Source organism: Nyctereutes procyonoides, unplaced genomic scaffold (assembly GCF_905146905.1).
Source record: "Nyctereutes procyonoides isolate TBG_1078 unplaced genomic scaffold, NYPRO_anot_genome, whole genome shotgun sequence".
NCBI lineage: Eukaryota > Metazoa > Chordata > Mammalia > Carnivora > Canidae > Nyctereutes > Nyctereutes procyonoides.
In genome coordinates, this window is record NW_026575052.1 from 6,585,583 (window position 1) to 6,605,043 (window position 19,461).

The following is a 19,461-nucleotide window of genomic DNA, read 5'->3' on the forward strand; positions in this document are numbered from 1 at the left end:
TCATGGATTAGGAGCCTGACGCCTGGTGACATGGGACGTAGCAAACACTCACAAAAATATGACCATGAATGAATGTGTGGCATCAGCTTCCCTGAGGCTTCGGGTTCTGGGTGTCAGCTCCCTGCTGCTCTCCAAGGCCTCACCCCTAGCTGAGGGTGCCATGCTGATGCCAGGCCACTCTGGGGCTGTTCCCTGCTCTGCAGGGACCCTGTCACGGCCCTCGACAGCTCAGGATGGAGAGCAGGGGCTGGGGTGGGGGAGAGTACGGGTGAAGAGGGCTGTGTCATAAGCAGCTTTGTTAGCCAGGCAGGCCGCCCTCACGGGCTTTGGTCCCTACACCTGTAGGAGCGGAATGATAACATCTGACTCCTGATCCGCGGGGATCACGTGAGAAGCCGAATGCACAGCACTGTGTAAACTCTAAAGCACCGTCTGCGCTGTATCGCCCCGTGGCCCAGAGCAGGGGCTGTGGAGCCAGTGAGAACGGTGGTGAGCCCTGCCCTGGTCCCTGGCTAGCCTGGTGACCCTGAGCAGCCCTTACGAGCCTCAGTTTCCTTGTCTATAAAATGGGGGTGACGGTGATGCCCACCTCCCTGGCTTGCAGTGAGGGGCTCAGCGAGCAAGTTATGCGAATGCTTGGGGTGGAGCCTGGTTGGCTGCAAAGCTGTTGTCATTATTGCATATAATCCTGTTTAATAAAGGGGTGGGCTGCAGAGAGTCCAGCTATCGCCACCACACACAGAAGCAAGCGTGGGATGACCCAAAGGCTTCTCTCCTGGCAGAGACGGGAAGAGATGCCTTATCTCCCTCGTGGGTGTCATCTAGCTTCCCACGTTTCTTTTTAAGAATTTTTAAAGATTTTTTATTTATTCATTAATGAGACACACACAGAGAGAGAGAGAGAGAGAGAGAGAGAGAGAGAGAGAGAGAAGCAGAGACAGAAGCAGGCTCTGTGCAGGGAGCCCAACGTGGGACTTGACCCTGGGTCTCCAGGATCGCGCCCTGGGCCGAAGGCAGGTGCCAAACCGTTGAGCCACCGAGGGATCCCCCACATTTCTTTTAAACACCCGCCCTCCCTTCTCCTGGAGAGCACTGCAATGGCTGCTGGAGGAGAATCTTGAACAGGATTCCCTCCTCCTATAATGAATTAGGTCTTTGACTTAGGGCAAACTGAGCAAAGGGGGATAAAACAAAGATAAGGAATTTGCTTTTCACATTGGTCAGAATCGCAAATTCCTTAACTTAGATGCTTGCTCTTGTTCCCGCCTGCAGCGTGCTGTCAGGGAAAGGAGAGAAGGGAGACAGCCACGAACTTTGGGTCAGGAGACGTGGGTTTGAATCCTGCATCTGCCACTCACCTGACCTCACGTGCCCCCCCCCGGGTTTCCTCTCCTGCCCACTCAGGACAAGAACAGCCCCTGCCTCAGGGTGTGGATGTGAGGATCTCACGAGGTAACGCCTATCAAGTTCCCACTGTGTGGGCAAAATGTGACTCGGGGTAGGTACGGACTAGGTGCTCCACTAACATTAGAGACGCGCTGCGTGCGGCTGGGGCTTGGCGATCACACACTAATCGGACTCTGGCACCTGTTCGTGCCTCCACATGGAGCCTGGACATTTTCTCACTTGCTTGCTTGTGTCATTTAGAAGAGCTGTGGCTTCCACCCTCAGATCCCAGAGATTTGGAAACTCAGAAGGCTGTTAGCTCGTGTCTGGCTGGGATGCTCCAGATTCCCTGACCCGCCCTGCACTCTCTCTCTCTCTCTCTGTCTCTCTCTCGCGGTAATAAACTGTTTGCTAAGCCTCACAGGAGGCACTTGCAATAGTGAGCCAGGCAGTGGGTGGACCATGGTATTAGCCCTTGAGGCCACCCTGGTTAGAATCTCCCCCAAAACACACGTTCAAATGAGAGCAGCAAAGGGAAAGAATGTTTGTGGGCTGTCAGTGAGAAACCAGGTGCCTGCCATGTGTTGTCTTGTTTAATTTAAACTTTGCCAGTATCTTGAAAGGCAGGAATAATTTGTTCTACTTTACAAAGAAAGCAGCTGAAGCATAGAGAGGTTAAGAAGTTTGCTTGAGGTCACACAGTCAAGACACACTCTCACCTACTTAAAGTCTTTTTAACTTTACATCCCATGCTTAAAGTCCTTTGTTCTCTCCTACTGGCTCTGAGGATAAATTCGAACTCCTTGCCATACCTCACATGCTCCAGCATGATCTGACCCTGTCATTACTCCTGCCTTCTAGCTCCCCGTTCCAGCCATCCTGTGCTGGACCTTTTGCACCACTGGGCCTTGGTACATGCTGCTCCTTTGCTCGGTTTATACTTTTTGCTCCATCTTTACCCAGTTAGCTCCCAGTTTTTAGCTAAATGTCCCTTTTTCCAGGAACCTTTCCCTCACTCCCCAGAAACACTCTGTTGATTCCCCTACTGGGCCATCCATAAAACTTCCCTGTAATTACTACTCATCACTGAATTCCTAGGGTCTGGCTCAGTGTGTGGCATGTGGTATGTACAATACTCTATAAATACTGCTCAATGGATGAATTGATAGAAGAATGGATGGATGCATGGATGGATGAATAGGTGGATGGGTGGGTGGGTAGGCGAATGGGTAGATGGGTGGGTAGGTGGATGTATGATGGATGGGTGAGTGTGTGGATGATGGATGGATGGGTGGGTGTGTGGACAGACTGGCAGATAGATGAAGGGTGGATTAGTAGATGGGTATGGGATGAAGTCCTCTCACGTTCTTGAGCCTCAGTTTCTTCCTCTGCAAAACGGGGCTCCCCCCACCCCTCTAGAGACATACACAGGTAAGAGCCTACCAGAGCTTAGCCCACAGCAGCAGTCCCAACTCAGTCAACACTTCCCCCATCCCCCACCCTTCTCTGCTCTGCCCCTGGTCCTCACGGTATTTGCCGGACGCCAGCCACCCTGTGATGGCGATGGTGATGTGCAGCTGCCTGCCTTCTGTTAGAGGCAGAAATGTGAACTCTTCAATGGCCCCCACACGCTTCTTCATCTTGTATCCTAAAAACCCAGATACAAAAATGAGGGTGGAGATGGCTGAGGACCCCAGGAACGTTAGTCAGAGTGGCGCTCTGCACTCACACACACTCACAGTGAGTGCCAACTGTGTGTCCTGCCCCTGGACAAATGTCCCATTTTTTAAGTCATTAAAGGTAGGTGTTGATTACAGCCAAGGGTAAGGGGCTTCCAAAGACCAGCCAGCTCTCCACCACAGAGCTGGAGCTGGAACTCATTGCTCCATCCTGACTCCGTGGTTCTAGATCTTTTCTTCCCATGAACACCATGGATGTAAACTGACCATGTTTCTCAATGTGGGGAGTGACTGGGAGCTGGGGTGCTGCTGGCACATATGATTTAGAACCCCCACCCCGCCCCCGTGATACTGGTTAACACAGGATGGCCATACGGCATCTGAACATGAAAAAGCCACGTGTTTCCAAGGTGGCCAGCCTGGAAATTTCCTGGATGGAGACAAGCAGTTCCAATCAGATCCTTCTCAGAAAGTCTATACAGGTGCAGATGCCCACACCCTGCCCATTAATGGCTCACGCCAGGCTACTGGGCCAGTTCTGTGGGAAACCTGCTGAGAGTTCCAGCGGTGCTGGGACTCAGCCTAAGAAGAGCTGCGCCCTCCTCTGTCCCCTGGAGAGCCATCTCAGGTGAGAATCTGGGCATGTACCATAAGAGCCTGGCCACCCTGGCTAAAAATCCCCCCTAGGCCACCACTCCCCTGGAACCTTACCTGTCAGGCCAGCTCCAGCTGCACCAAACAGTGAGGTCATGACAGCGATGCCGGCCACCGAGCCCAGAGCCGCTGCCCCAGCACTGCCAATGATTGTCGCGGCGCCAGCGGCCACGAGAGGGGCAGCTAGACCCCCGGTCACGCCTGCAAGGAAAACAGCCCATGGTAGGTAAAGATGGGAAGATGCGGCCTATCGGGTTCTTCCCCCGTTGGCTGCTCACTGCCTTCCACGGATGCTTCTATGAACTCGGATGAACTCACTTCCTGCTGACAGGGCACCTGGTGCACGCTGGGGGTCACCTCCCAGCTGACCCCTTACACTCTCCTCTCTAGCTTCATGAGCCTGGCTTCGTCCCTTGCTCTGCATTGCCCTGACCCATGTGCCACCGGCCCGACGTGGGCTGGCCTTACCGATCACTGTCCCTCCTCCGACGGTTGCCAGGCCTATCAGGAGGTAGCGCTTCCATTTCCTCCGGTTTTCTTTCTTCTTCCGGGATGCCTCAGCCGTTCTGGGGGGAAAGAGGTTGGTCTTTAGGGCTGGCTGTGCCTGGGACCCCTTGAGACCACCCCGCCTCAGTGAGCCCCCCAAACTAGGATCAATGCTGGGTATGCTGCCATGCAGAGCGAGGTACCAAAGTCACCCTGGGCCCAGCGATGGTTTTAAGAAGCTGTGAAGTTTCTAAAACCTAGCTGGAAAATCCCAGTGTGCGGGATGTGCTACTTACCCCATGGATCCATCCTAACGGGGTTGCAATTTGAATAATAAAAGACAAAAAAATAATAATAGCAAAAGCAGCACAGAAAATATCTTTGAACAGATGGACCCAGAACAAGTACCAAATACGATCCCAGACTCCATCGCCCTGCCTTCCCGTTCCCTCCGTTCCCCACCGTCTGATCCCATCTCCCTCTGCAAATGTGGGCCATCGGGGAGACCTTGGCCTTGGAGCAAATGCTAGAATCGGCCAGACCTGACGTTTAAAAGCTATAAAATTGAGCAGGAAGGAAGCATTGGGGATAAACTGAGTCAGATGAAGCTAAGGATGGCCACTGTGTGTGCAGAGTGTCACCAAGTCCAGCAGCCCTTGTGTCAGGTGCATGGCCCTCAGGGCTGGGGGGGCAATCAGGAGCAGGAGGAGGGATCAAGGGCCAGTCGGTGCAGTCTTCATGAGTGCGAACTCTGAGCTGAAGTTGGAGTTTGGACAACTCCATGTACAGCGTGATAGCAGATGACGGCGATCAAGAGGGAAAATGGTTAATATTTACTGAGGGATTGCGTCTAGCCAGCGCCGTGCTTTGTGCTTCGCATGGTTTCTCTTACCCTGGAAGCGGTTTTGTTCTTGTGTTCGAATCACAGACCAGTTAAGGGACAACAGCAGCCCCCTCCTGAGGGGCTGCGGGCATCGAGGAAGAGAATGTCAGCCAAGCATTTAGCGAAATGGCACACTGCAAGGGACAGATGACCAAAACGGTGGCTGGTGCCACGCTCCTGCGCTTCCCCGAGCCTCAGCTTCCTCTTCTGTGAAATGGGATTAATAACAGCTGTCATGTCAGGCAGTGGGTTGTAAAGACGAAATGCACTCTTTCTTCATCCACCCATTCAACAGCTGGTCACCTTCGGGCTGGCACTTCTGGATGTCTGTGCGCAGGACAACACAGCCCTTGACCAACACCCGTTTCCTTGCCATCTCGTTCCTCCCAAACTGCACATTATATTGAGAAGTAGCTCATCCTCGGGTCATCGAAGAGAAGTGGGATTTGAGCTGGGCGTGCAGGAGCTGCTATGCCTTATGGTTCTTTGCCAGTTCACCCCAACAAATTCTTTCCCCACGGCCCATCCGGGGTGCCGAGTATAGCCCTTCACAGCTACTTTGCTAAAGGGAAGCAGACACTGCACATAAACGTCCCCGTGCTGCACACCACAGGTGTGCCGGTTTTCCGTGGCTGAGATTCATGCCATCGGGCATGGGATGAGGCTCAACTGTGTATATCTAAGGGAGTTGGAGGCAGGATGGCGACAGAACGTGGGTCCTGACCTGCCAGGAGCAGACCCTGTGAACTTGGCCTCGACCCCTGTTGTGTGATAGAGGAGCACTTATCTCTCCCCTGTACTGGTCCTCCCTACACAAACAGTACGCATCCCCGCCCTGGGGAGCGGGGGGGGGGGCATCACACACTTTCACTAATGAAATGCACCATGTGTCACTTCTGGCACAATCTTTAAGAGTTAGTGCAGGCGGTCTGATGAGTCTCCTGCTCTGCCTCAACCTAGCAACATTCCAGACAGAGGTCATTCTGTCACCCTGCGTGGGACCCAGAACCAAGACAGTGAATGTGGGTTAAAGTCACCGCCAGTCTGCCAGGGACATGTGTTACGAAGAAGAAATGCACCTTTGGGGGCACCTGGGTGGCTCAGTGGTTGAGCATCTATCTTTGGCTCAGGTCATGATCCCGGCGTCTTGGGATCGAGTCCCGCCTTGGGCTCCCAGTGGGGAGCCTGCTTCTCCCTCTGCCTGCGTCTCTGCCTCTCTCTCTCTCTCTCTCTCTCTCTGTCTCATGAATAAATAAATAGAATCTTTTTTTTTTTTTTAAAAGAAATGCACCTTTGTTGCAAGCAAGCCATTGAGACTTGGAGGTCATTTGTTACTGCAGCAAAAGTCAGTCTATCCTGATGGTTGAGCTACTAACTGTGACTAAGCACCAATTACTTGACCCGTCTGACTTGCCTCACCCCACATGTGGGAATAATTATAGCACTTCATCCCCCAGGGCACCGTGGGGGTCAATGAGATAATCCATATGCAGCGACTGGCATATTGTAATCAGGTATGTTTGCTGCTATTATCATTCCTTTCATTATTATGATAACATCCGCCTCCATGCAGGCTGGAGATATACTTTGGCCCTTGACTGCTAGCACCATTCCATGCAAACGGGAAGGCTGGCAATTAGCTGCTTTCAGCAGAGTTCAAGGTCTGAGGAAAAGACTCCAGCTGCTGAGGGCGTACGTACAACAGGATTGCGCACTGCGTCAAGCGCGGAGCGGCTGGCGCTGAATCAGCGGCATCTCATTTAACGGGCTGGGAAACTGTGGAAATTTGGGACAGAGGTATCCTGACGAGCCCAGCTCCGCCACGATCTCGCTGGGTCCCCCAAGGCTCCTGAGCCACAATTTTCTCCCATAGGGACTGGAAATGGGGGGGGGGGATGAGGACAGCACCACCACAGCGATAGACAGCATGACCCTGACCCTCTGCATCCCTCTCTCCAGCCTCTGTGTCCCCTCCCTCTGCCTTGAGAGAGAATAGTGTCACCTCTCTGACATGACACTGAGGCCCTGGGTGACCTGGCCCCTGCCTCCTTTCCAGCCTCATTGCTCATTATTTCTTCACTGACACTCGGCCCTCCAGAAACACTACACTGCCACCAGGCACACTGCCTAGGCCTTCTCGGTCCCTGTGCTCCCGGGGACCTCGGCTGTCAAGGACCTTCTCACCTTCCTCTGGCTGGCTAAACACTACTCATCATTCAAGACTCACCTCCTCCAGGAAGCCTCCCTGAGCCCCAGGGTTGCCTAACTGCCTGGACTCTGGGGTCCCTAACCCTCTGTACTCAGCATGGAATTCTAGACCAATGGTTTTCAAAGGGAGGGGCCTTGTGTATCAGCTGCATCACAAACCCCCAGGGTAGCTGTTAAATTCACAGCTTCCTGGGCCAGAAGCTCTGGGCATGAGGGTGAGGCAGCTGTACCCATAGCAAACCCTCCAGGGACCCCCTGTATCTTGTTTGACACTTGCACAGACAGGGCCTTTCTTGCTCTCTACCCTCAGCAGCTTGCCCGGGCTTGGGACCTGGAGGGCGCTCAGAAAACATTTATTGAACTGAACCTAATCATTCCAACAAGGACTGCGTGTGAACACGTTGCTGCGGTATCTATTCTTCCACTCACTGCCCACATCTATAAGACCGGCCAGGCATTTTGGCTAAATAAAATATTTACCCAGAGAACAGGCCAATCGCCATCAAGAAGAAAACTTCTGAGATACTACGACCAATCTGAAATGTAAAATTTTGTAAATTTCTGCTTCTAGATTCTTCCTGCGGTGACATCTGCACAACCATGATACTAGATCATCTTCCCTTTGAGCTGAGTTTATGCAGGGGAGGGGGGAGACTCATATCCTAAAGGGAATAAAGTAACTAAACAGGAGTTACAGTCCTTGAAGCTCTTTTACTTAAATGTGTGAGTGCTAGTGTATCAAATCAATTTTGCAAAGATTAGATGGATGCTATATTCTAATCTCTAGTATTCTTATCTAAAGGTTTATAAAAATGTGCTGAATCAAAGAGACTACAACGTTCCCTCCAAAGTTATTTAGCTAAGGACCTCTCAATGTTTACGCAAACTGATTGCCTTACTTAAGTACTCGAATGTCCCTAATAACTGTTTTGTACGTAAAATGAAGCGATCTGCCAATCATCATTAACTAACACAGCATTTTACTTCTGCAATTAATTCCATTGTCTGGCTGAATTTCAACATCTAAAGCACCACAGGAGATGCTGGCTCGGAGTTACTCTACAATGCGCCCTGTACTTGGCAGTGGGAAATTCAGAGCATGACAGTAAATCCAAAGGGAGCCCCGTTCCCATTACTGACTGCCCACAGGTCAGATGCCATGGCAAATCTCTGCCATCATCCAGGCCTGGCCACACTCATGGTCTGGGATGCCAGAAATGACCTAGAGTTGGTGTTCCCTGTCAGCCTTCCAAGGACACCCAAGGCTGGGTGTCAAGGACAGAAGCTGTCCTTGAGCTGTCATTCAAGGACAGAAGCTGGAGCCATGGATACATGGTGAAGAGCAAGACACCCACATCACCATCTGAGGGGTCCATGAATAAATATCACCCACTGCCACTTCATCTCCCATGAGAGGGTGTTTCTTACCTTTCTCGCTCAACATCATCAACACCTTGTTATTATCATTATTTTTAATCACCTTCTCTAGTTGATAGAGGGAGAGCTTATTTCTGGGAGGTCTAGAGACACTTTCCTAGTAAAAGTGCAGAAAGCTCCATTAAGAATTATCCTTACTGGGGCGCTTGGGTGGCTCAGTTGGTTAACCATCTGACTTGATTTTGGCTCAGATCTTGATCTTGGGGTCATGAGTTCAAGCCCCGCATTGGGCTCCACACGGTGCATGGAGCCTACTTAAAAAAAAGAATTATCTTTACTACATTCTTCAGAATTAAGGAAGGAACCTGGGCATGTCAACCATGCTGTAAGGGATGTACTGGGTGCCATTCAGATAGATATGGTGGTTGAATCTGATGGTGCCACTGGCCAGTGCTGTGACCTCGACCGAGGTACATCATTCCTCTGACCTTGTGTTTCTTCCTCTGCAAAAACACCAGAGGATTGTCTGCGCATCTGATGAGATGGCATCTTGTCCTGCATCTACGGAGAGCTCACTGAAAGCTACACGTTGACCATGTCATTCTGATGTGATCCGTGTGAACTGCTGGCAGGGCAGTCGCCAACGCTTGCAGGCACCTACTATGTGCTCAGCACTGTTCCAAGCTTCTGATACGTATCCATTCATTGAATCCTCTCAACAGCCCTGTGACGGAGATATTACCATCACCCCCCTGTTGGATGTGAAGTCACCAAACAGGTGGGGGAAGCTCAGATGGCCTCAGGGTTCAGATGGGGACCCAAGAACAGAAATCTCATACATCACACTCTGAACCGGAGCTGCAAAGGATCGCCTCGGGGTGTTGAGTGATAAGCTCACCTTGCAGAAATACAAACCACAGAGCTAAAAGGAACCTGCACAGAATTTGATCCTCTACTTGTATAGGTGAAAAAAACCCAGTGCTGTTGCCCAGAGAGGGAAAGTAGTGCGCCCAGGACCATACAGACACTGGGAACTTGGCCTCCCCTGGATCTCAGACTCTTCCAGAAACCCTAGGAAGAACCTGAGAGGTCTCCAAAGACCCTAAAGAAGAATTTAAAAATCACACGTGTGGAGTATCTTTCAGAGGCAAGAGCCCAAATGTAGCAATGTCAACAATGATGACTTTACTACAGCAAATAATGATATTTTTCAACTAGTTACCCCATGGAAGGCCTGCTCAAAGCACTTCACATGTATGACCTCATTTGAGTTCTCCCAAGGACCAAATAAGGAGGTGCTATAATTGTCCTATTTTGCAGATGAGGAAATGGAAGCCCAAGCCCAGTGTTCCCCCAACACCACACCCTGACAAGCGGCAGAGCCGGGCTGTCCTAGAACCTGTTTCACATCATCCCTGATCTGGCATTACACAGTATAGTCAGAACAAATCCTCTTGACATGTTTTTTTCTGATAATAAGATTTCCAAGCTAATAGCTAAGATTTTCTTCCATTTCCAGGCATACAGATACGTGCGTGTGTGTCTGTGCACAGTAATATATCCAGAGAGTCTGGGCCTTGTTTCTGATTATGGCAATTGGCCTGGATCCCGGTGTTTCCTCACTGACAGAGTTCTGGGAATCCAAACAAGCCTGTTTTCAGGTTATTTCAACAGATCAAGTTTCTTCCTTAGTCAAGGAAACACCTCCTTCCTTTGCCCTACAAACCCTGGTGGGAGGGCAGCTCTAGCTCTGAAGCTGGCTTCAAAGCCACATTCCCAGCTGGGTGGAACTTGCACAAACTGGCTTGCTCATAGAGAGCCATCTTGGCCAGACAGAAAGGACGCTGGGAGACGTGCCTGGTGCAAGGAGCCTGCAATTAGGCTGTGACCGGGACTGACTTATTGCTCTAGTATCAGATCCTGTGTAAGGTATTGATTCATTCCACCAAGAGCTGAGCTCTGGCTAAGTTGCCAGGATAATTTCCCTCTATACACACCTGACCATACATAGCAAGGCTGCTCTGCAGCTGGTAGTTCAGAGGTCCGTGGGGGAAGGGAAGGACTCAAATCTATGGCACACCTGCTGCGTGCCAGCCCCGGGCCGAGCCCTCTACATGACCGCACTCGTTTTTCACTCTATCCTTATTCCCATTTTGCAGAAAAGAATATTGTGGTTTAGATAAGAGGGGGCTGGGTGCCTGGGTGGCTCAGTTGGTTAAGTGTCTGCCTTCAGCTCAAGTTGTGATCCCAGGGTCCTGGGATCGAGCCCTGTATTGGGCTCCCTGCTCCATGGGAAACCTGCTTCTCTCTCTGTCTCTGCCTCCCCCCTACCCCGTCTCTTATGAATAAATAAATAAAATCTTTAGAGAATGGGGGCCCCCTGCCCAAGGTCGATAAGTAGATGGATGTCAGAGGTAGGATTTTAATCCAGGCCACTCCAGCCCATGGGCGAGGTGTCATAAGAGCCTGAGGTGGAGCATGGTGTCAAAGTCATGGACTGTTAAAGTCACAGACTTTAACACTTTGTATAACTGAGGACTGGGGCCCAGAGGGGAAATGACTTGCTAAGGCCACACAGCAAGTCTGGGCTGCACTGGGACTCCTGGTCCAGTGCTCCTCCCATCTCAGTGCACCACCATCTCTTAATGGGGTGATGGAGGAGGGAATGATGAGGGGAGCATCAGTTATCTGAACAGTACACTCAAGGGGAAGTCCTTGCTTCCTGGCAAGCAGGAGTGAGGGTCACAGGGCTCCCTTACTCAGATTCTTCCTCTTTGGTTTCCTTCAGGCTCTCAAGGAACGTCTCTTCAAGGAGATCCAGCTCCCCCAAGGGCACTTGGAAGAAGGAGTTTATGTGGCAAATGAGGACTCGGGCCCGCGCATCGTAGCGCCCTCGAAAGAAAGAAACAAGGGCAGAGAATCAGTTTAAGTTTTTAAGCCCAGAACCCCTGACAGCAGTATGATGGATAAAGTCCCAGCCCTGGAAACACCCTACATGCACAACCCCGCGGGCAGCGGTCAACTAAACCCCAGGACAGCGTCCTGGATGGGCTACCATGCAACGCTGAAAGCCACTAATCAGAAGCAAGGTGGTATTTTTCACCAAATTAGCAAAGATCAATGTTTTCGATCCCAAAGCTGTGAAGGAGGTGATGGAAACAGGTGGGTGCTCAAGGACATCGCTGGTGGGAGGGTGCATTGATTTGAACTGCCTGGAAGGCAATTTGACAATATGGATCAGAATGTGAGGACAGTGTGTACCCCACAAATTATAGAGACACAAAGTAGAGCAGCGACCAAGGGCTGGGGGGCAGGGAGGAGGAATTAGCATTTAGGAGGACGGAGTTTCAGTTTTGCAGGATGAAATGAGCTCTGGAGGGACACCTGGGAGCTCAGTCATTTGAGTGTCCTGTCTGACTCGGTTACAGCTCAGGTCATGATCTCAGGGTTGTGAGATCGAGCCCCGCATCCAGGCTCCACGCTCAGTTGGGAGTCTGCTTGAGGATTTCTCTCCTCCCTCTGCCCCTCCCCCTGCTTGTGCTTTCTCTCTCTCTCTCTCTCAAATAAATAAATAAATCTTAAAAAAAAAAGAGCTCTGGAGATGGATGGTGGTGCTAGCAGCACAACATGGTGACTGTGTTTACCACTACTGAACTATACACTTAAAAATGCATAAAATGTCACATTTTAGGTTATGAGTATTTTATATATATATATATATATATATAAAGGAGGCAGGAAAGATGTGCATCCCGCTGGCCCAGGAATTCCATCTCTGAGATGCTAATCTTAAGAAAACAATCCTAAATGTGGAAAATAGTGAGTAAAGGCCTTACTGCTGCATTTCTAATGTGGAAGTGACAGGCATCTGGAGATTTCTAACATCAGGGGATTTGTTAAGCAAACTACAGCACATCCGCCCCATGGAGAATAAGCCCTAAAAAAAAAAAAAGATTCCTAAGGAAAGTTTGTAAATCTGAAAAAGATGCTTATGTAATGAAACATTTTTTTTAAAGGGCTAGATTGACTTGATAATAAGCCATAGGGCCCCAACTAAGGAAAAAAAGCCCACTGAACAGGAAAAAGGGAGAGAAGTATGTCAAACAGGATTTTTTTTTTTTTGCCTTTTCAACATTATCCATAACGAACTTGGGCTAATGTTATAACTGGAAAAATTAATTGATCAAAACTTAACCAAAGGTGGTCTGTTCAAGCTCTATTTATATGGCACAGAAGCTTGTATGAATGCGTTGTGATCAGGTGAGTGAGGCATGAGGGACCTCAGAACATGACCCCACTCAGCCACCCAAGCTGGAGATGGGGAATCTGTCCACCCTCCTCTTTCATCCCACACATCAAAAGTCCCCAAAACCATTAGTTTATCTCACAATGTCTCCATTGGGCACCTGGGTGGCTCAGCAGTTGAGCATCTGCCTTCAGCTCAGAATGTGATTCTGGGGTCCTGGGATCGAGTCCCACGTCAGGCTCTCCCCACAGTGAACCTGTTCTCCCTCTGCCCGTGTCTCTGCCTGTCTGTGTCTCTCATGAATAAATAAATAAAATCTTAAAAACAACAACAAAGTCTCCATTGGGTAAAAAAAAAAAAATCTCCACTGCATCCCTATCCTTGCTTCCCACCTCCCCACTGGGAGGGCCACCCTCTCTGACTGGGACCAGTCTGATGGGTCCCTGTTCTCTGCAGACCTGCCTGCATGGTAGGCTTAGTGGGGCAGTGAGGCCTCTCGGGGTGTAGTGCAACAGTGCCTCAAGTCCCCAAACTGCCACCACAGTCTCCAGTCACCTGTTGATGCTGGGACTCCCTTCTGCCTCATTCAACTGGCTCCAAACTCAGATGGGGACAAGTGGGGTGTGATTCGGATCCCAGAGATTCTGGTTCTGCGGTGTGGATTGGCCCCTGGGAGTCTGTCTCTACAAGTGCCCAGCCAGGTTGGAGGACCACTGCTCTGGGGCCAGAAGTAAGAGGAACAGAGCTGCTGTCCCCCCTGATTCTGCTCTCGGGCTTCTCTCCCTCAGGCTCCCTTGCCCTCCTTGGCTCCCCCCCACCCCAGCCCAGAAGCATCTCCAGGCCTGGAGATGGGACTCCAGTCAGGGCTCCCGACATTCTGCTTTCTTCTTTCTTTGGTGATAATATAGAGATCTGTCATGATTAGAACCAAATCCAAACCCTACCATGACCTTCAAGGCCCCTGGTCAAAGTCCCTGACCTTGCCTTCTAGAATGTTCCTGCTTTAGGGCTGTAGCACTTGCTCTTTCTACCACCTAGAATGTTCCTGCTTTAGGGCTGTAGCACTTGCTCTTTCTACCACCTAAAAGGCTCATTCATCAGATCTTCATGTGAGGCTTCCCCTCCTCGTTCAGGTCTCTGTTCAAGGCCTCCTGCCCAGGGAGGCCTTCCTGAGCACCTGCCCATTGCTTGTTATCACTTTTTCCCTGCCTTTTGTTCCTCACAGAGCTCCACTCTCTGATATATTCATTTACTTTTGCTTGTTTGTCTCTCCTCCCAAAATGTAAACTTTATAAGGGCAATCTTATAAAGGTAGTCACTGCCCTATCTTTAGTTCTCCGAGCAGTGTTTGCCACAAAGAATAAATGTTCAATGAATAGCTTGACAGACCCGAGGTGGGATCCTGTTTTTGTGCCTACCCCTGGGCAAACAGCTCATCCTGGCTCGGGTGGAAAGCAGAAATGGTGAGAGTCACCTCACAAAGGCATGAGGAGAGGACCCCTGGTCCACGAGAGGCCCCTAATGAATGTTATGGGATCAGACTCCTCCACTGGGTGCCCGTGATGTGGGCAGTTATATTATACTAAAGTAGTAGTGGCTAGCCTTCACCACGCACAGCCCTCCAAAGGCCTGAAGTTTGAGGTTTCAAGCTTCTGCAGAGTAAGCCAGTTCCTTCCTAGCACCAGGGCACCCAGAACGAGCCGCAATCTGGTGGCATTTGGCCTGCTGTCCTTGACCGCAACTGTCTACGTGTCGGGGAACAGACATGTCGTGTCTTGGGGTTACTAGGTCAGTTAAAGCTTCACAAAGGAGCTCCCCGCTTTCGTAGACTATTGCACCCAGGTGATAGTGGAGCAGTGGAAAGCAAGCCAGCGCTGGCCACGGTGATTAATTGGTGGCAATTATAATTAGCTGCGAATTCATACTCCACTGGTTAAGGCAGCAGTGATTCAGCTTCTGGAATATAGGTTGCCAGGTGTATAGGTGGGATCACCTCCCAAAGTATACTCAGGCATGGGGTTCTGGAATGTCAGCCTTGTGTAAGGGTCACTGGTGGCCAGGCATCCAGTCCCTGCTGGACTAGGATGCAGCTGAGGCCCTCTGAAGGCAGAGGGTAGGTGGTGAGGGATGGGCATGAGCCCCAGGTGACCCCGACACTGGGCTTTTCTGGTCCTGGCTCTACTGCCAACCTGCCAGGTGGCCAGCTCACTCCTCCAGGGCCTGACTATCCTGCTGTGGAGCTCAGGTCAAAAGCCTGGGCACTGTTCCTGGTTTTTCTTGTTGCCCTATCCTGACATCCAATCCATCCACCAGTGAATGCCGTCAGCTGCACCTCTATTTTTTATTTTTTTAAAGATTTTATTTATTCATGAGTGACAGAGCGAGAGAGGCAGAGACATAGAGGGAGAAGTAGGCTCCACGTAGGAAGCCCGATGCGGGACTCGATCCTGGGACTGAGGGATCACGCCCTGAGCCAAAGGCAGATGCTCAACCACTAAACCACCCAGGTGTCCCTGCTGCACCTTTAAAATATGTCCTGAACCCGACCCCGGCTCTCCACTACCACTGCCTGCCGTGGCCACTGTGACCACCCTCCCTCTTCAACTACCAGCTGCCACACTGGTTCTCATCTTTCACCCTTACCAGCACTCTGGCCACACCGTCCCCAACCCTGTTCCTACCACTGTTGCATCTGTGGATAGCTCTATTGTCTGGCTCTCCCCACCAGACTGTCAGTCCCATGAGGGCAGCAACTTTGCCTCTGTTCCTTATTGTCTCCCAGGGCCCAGGATGATGGCCAGCAATTAGTGAGAGGTATTGGCTCACTGGAGCTCTCCGATGTGCCCACCCTCTTCCGCCTCCCACCTCCAGCCAAGACTTATTCTCTCTTTCCGGTACCCTCTGAGCCCTGCAGCCCCAGGGAACAAGGCGGACAGTGGGTTTCCTGGGTAAAGCCTCGCTCCTCCTCTGGGTAGAGTCATCTCTTACAGCAATGAGTTACTCTCAAATGTCAAAGTCTTGACAACGCCTTGAATACTCGCTTGGATCTGCTCATCACTCCGTTTCTTCCTCAGATGTCACCTTCTCTGAGAAGCCCTTCCTGACTCCACATTACCGCTTTCTTTTCCTTTATCAGGAGGTTATTTCCTTATCACCATTTAAAACCTGATTTTTAGGGACACCTGGGTGGCTCAGCAGTTGAGCATCTGCCTTCGGCCCAGGGCATGATCCTGGAGTCCCGGGATCGAGTCCCACCTCGGACTCCTTGCATGGAGCCTGCTTCTCCCTCTGCCTGTGTCTCTGCCTCTCTCTCTTTCTGTGTCTCAAATCAATCAATCAATTAATCAATCAATCAAATCTAAAAAAAAAAAAACCCACAAAACCTGATTTTTTGATTGGCCCACTTGTTTGACTCCCTCTCTAGAATTTAAGCTCCAAATTCACTATACATCCCTAGCAGCCAGGCCTGTGCCTAAAACAAAGCAGATATGTAATAATCTTGGTAAGAATAAAGAATGGCATATTTGTAGGAATGAACGAATGAACTGATCTGTGTTGGGAGAGGTCCAAAATAGGGGAGGATAATGATGCTGCATAAGATTTGTATCCCCTTCCAGCAGAAACACCCCATGATTAATACTCATGTTAACAGTGGAAGCTGCATTTATGCACCGCTCCCTCCAAACCAGATCTGGTGCTACCCTCCACATGAATTGAGTCCCTAAATGTCACAGCCACCCCAGCAGGCAGCTGCTGTAGTATCTCTGTTTAATTAAAGAGGACACAGAGACAGCTGGGTCACTTGCCCTGGGCCACCCAGCTGGTCTGGCTGTAGAGGCTGTGCCCTTGGCACCGCCCAGGACACGGGAACCGGGGCTGAGGCAGCAAAACGCTATCTTTACACACCTCCCAAGCCCATATATTGCTTTTGGCTTCCACTCCTCCCTCCTGGCCTCCCCTTGAATCTGGGCTGGGCCTTCATCTTCCCCAGCCCACCTAGTAGTGGGCAGTAGGCAGGCAAGGTCGTCTCGGCTGCTCCTGAGGACTGCTCAGGTCCCAGCCCAGCGCCTGGGATGGCACTTCTGGAAACCCACCTGAAGGACCAAGGCCAGAGAAGCTGGTCTCCTGAGGTCCCTTCCAGCTCAGAGATCTAAGGGTAAGCTTCGGGGCACCTGTCCTCACCCCCCCAACCTCAGGGGGGGTATCTTCAAAAGTCCAAGGTCACTAGGACTTGAAACAGCCCCAAAGCAGCCTCTGCAAGATCTTTCACCAACCTCAGGAGACCAGAGTCTGCAAGTCACTGAGCACCTGAGCCCAGATGATGTGACGTGGGGTCGAGACCCACAACGGCAGGTCACAGGGGAGCTCACCAAAATTCAGATTCCTCGGCCCCGCACTGAGGTCTGGCATGGGGCTTGGAATCTGTACTTTTAACAGTTGGTCACCTGATTCTGAAGCAGGTGGTCCCCACACTAAGAAACATAGCAGTGGGCAAACGGGTTAGCGCTTCCTGGTCTGATAAGGTCCGGGTGCCCTCAGGCCCAGAGGCAGGGGCACGATGGAGATGGCCCCTGTGCTGCCCCTGCAGGAAGGAACCCCGCCATGCTACTAAGTGCCAGGCATCACCCAAGGAGCTGGCATGTGTTATTGCTCACCCTCTCAATGGTCTTAGGAGCTTGGTATGACGATGCTCGGCTTTTCACAAGAGGGAAGAACAGGTGCAGAGGAACTTTGTAAAACAGTCACTCAGCTGAGAGAGTGGTGGAGCTCAGATAACAAGCCAGGATTATCTGATGCTAACGCTTCCATCCATTCCACTGTGGCTGTCCTTTAAAGGCAAATCTACTCTCGAGTGAGTTGGGGGTTCCCGGACAATCCCATGGTCTGCAGCCAATCCTCTTTCTGGCTTCAGGGGTTATGTGGTGTACACACACCTCCAGGTATAGCCTAGGCCATGGTCCGCAAGCACATATAAAGGTGAGGACAGGTTCTTTGGAAAATCTAGGTGGTCGTGGTGATGATGGGGTGTGTGTGGGGGGAACCCAGGGATCTCAGCTGTGCCACCAGGGGGCAGGAGTGTGCCAGCCCTGCACAACTGCTGAGCAGCCCGGGGGGTCCACCCCCAGACACACAACCACATACTGTGCAAGCCCTTGCTGCCTAACTGGTCCCTCTGGCCTAGGAAGAGCAAGGGGCGTGTCTGAAGTCACCCAGTATGCCCAGGACAGAGTAGGGGCCAGAACCCACACTTCTGGGCTCTTTCCTCCACCAGCATCTCAATAGAGAAACTACTGCACCCTGACCTACACTGTCCAGCGCTGTCCTATGCATCGAAGGACGCACTGCCCTAAACACTAGTTGCCATCAGGTGACAGTGTGTGTAATTTCATCATGCCAAAACACCAGTATCTCAAACGTTTCTGATTCACCGGGGAGGTAGGGTTTGCAATTCACTGATAAAGCCCAGGTCACAAAGTAGAGTCAAGCTTGCTTTAAGACTGCTGTCGCCTGTGGCAGGCAGTTCCTTTGGCTTCAGGGTGCAGAGGGCAAACCCTGTAATTCAGGTGAAGTTGCCCGGGCATCAATGCAGAGCTCCCAGTGACATTCGCTTTGCCCTAAATGTGGTTTTGAAACACTCTGAAAGGTAACCCTGGGCTATTTAACCTCCTGAGCCTGACTTCCTCCCCGATCAGTGGGGATAATGTTAGCTTCCTTCACAGTTGACCTGAGGATTATATACTATGCAGCAATCCACAATCTACATGGAGGACTTAGAACAACAACTAGGATAACTTACAAAGATCCAACTACAAACAAACCGGCCCCACGAGACCTGGACAAATGCTGGGTTCTAGCGTGGTGGTTCTCAGCCAGGGACAGTTTGGTCTCCAGATGACATCTGGCAATTATGGAGACATTTCTGGTTGTCACAGCTCAGGAAGTGCTACTGGCAGCTAGTGAGTGGAGGTCAGGATATCGCTAAACATCCTACAGCGCACAGATGGCTTCACAACGAAGAATGATCCAGTCCCAAACACCACAGTGCTGAGCTTGACGACTCTGACTTAGAGTTATCAGCTTAAATTCAGCTTAACTGTCAGCATGAAAAATAATTATTTTTTCACTTGTGTGGGAAAAGAGCTTGGTGGGTTGTGACTGGGTGAAGAGACCGCGGCTACCACACACAGAAGTCCACCCAGCTGCCAAGATGGCACCGTCTGGTGACTAAGATCCCAACAGTGTCGGTAAAGGTCAACCTTCCAGGAAGTTCTGAGAAACCCAGCCTTTCTTATTGATTTCTTGGGCTGATTCCATGACTAATCACCCCACCTCATACTCAGAATCCCAGCGGCACGTAAAGTTTCTATCTTCCGGATCTCTGTAGAAGATGGTTTAACCCTCAAGTTCAGACAAACCACCCTGCTAGTACCTAAGCTCATTCTCTAAAGAAAGGTCGTCCTTCCTTCCTTCCATCTACCCTTCTGTCTATCCATCCATCCTTCCATCTATCCATCCAGTAATCAATCACTAAATGCCCACCA

The 19,461-nt window shown here is 50.9% G+C and overlaps 1 protein-coding gene across 4 annotated transcripts in view; it reads right to left on the minus strand.

The window, feature by feature from the left end:
- The window catches only part of TMCO4 (transmembrane and coiled-coil domains 4), an 89,835-nt gene that overhangs the window by 45,465 nt on the left and 24,909 nt on the right, over positions 1–19,461 (minus strand). For all 4 annotated transcript variants that reach the window (XM_055331478.1, XM_055331475.1, XM_055331477.1 and 1 more), the window contains 4 exons: positions 11,433–11,565; positions 4,188–4,285; positions 3,777–3,920; positions 2,915–3,034 (listed from right to left, as the gene is read on the minus strand). In XM_055331478.1, the coding sequence (XP_055187453.1) occupies positions 2,915–3,034; positions 3,777–3,920; positions 4,188–4,285; positions 11,433–11,565 (495 nt within the window). The remainder of the gene's footprint in view (positions 1–2,914; positions 3,035–3,776; positions 3,921–4,187; positions 4,286–11,432; positions 11,566–19,461) is intronic.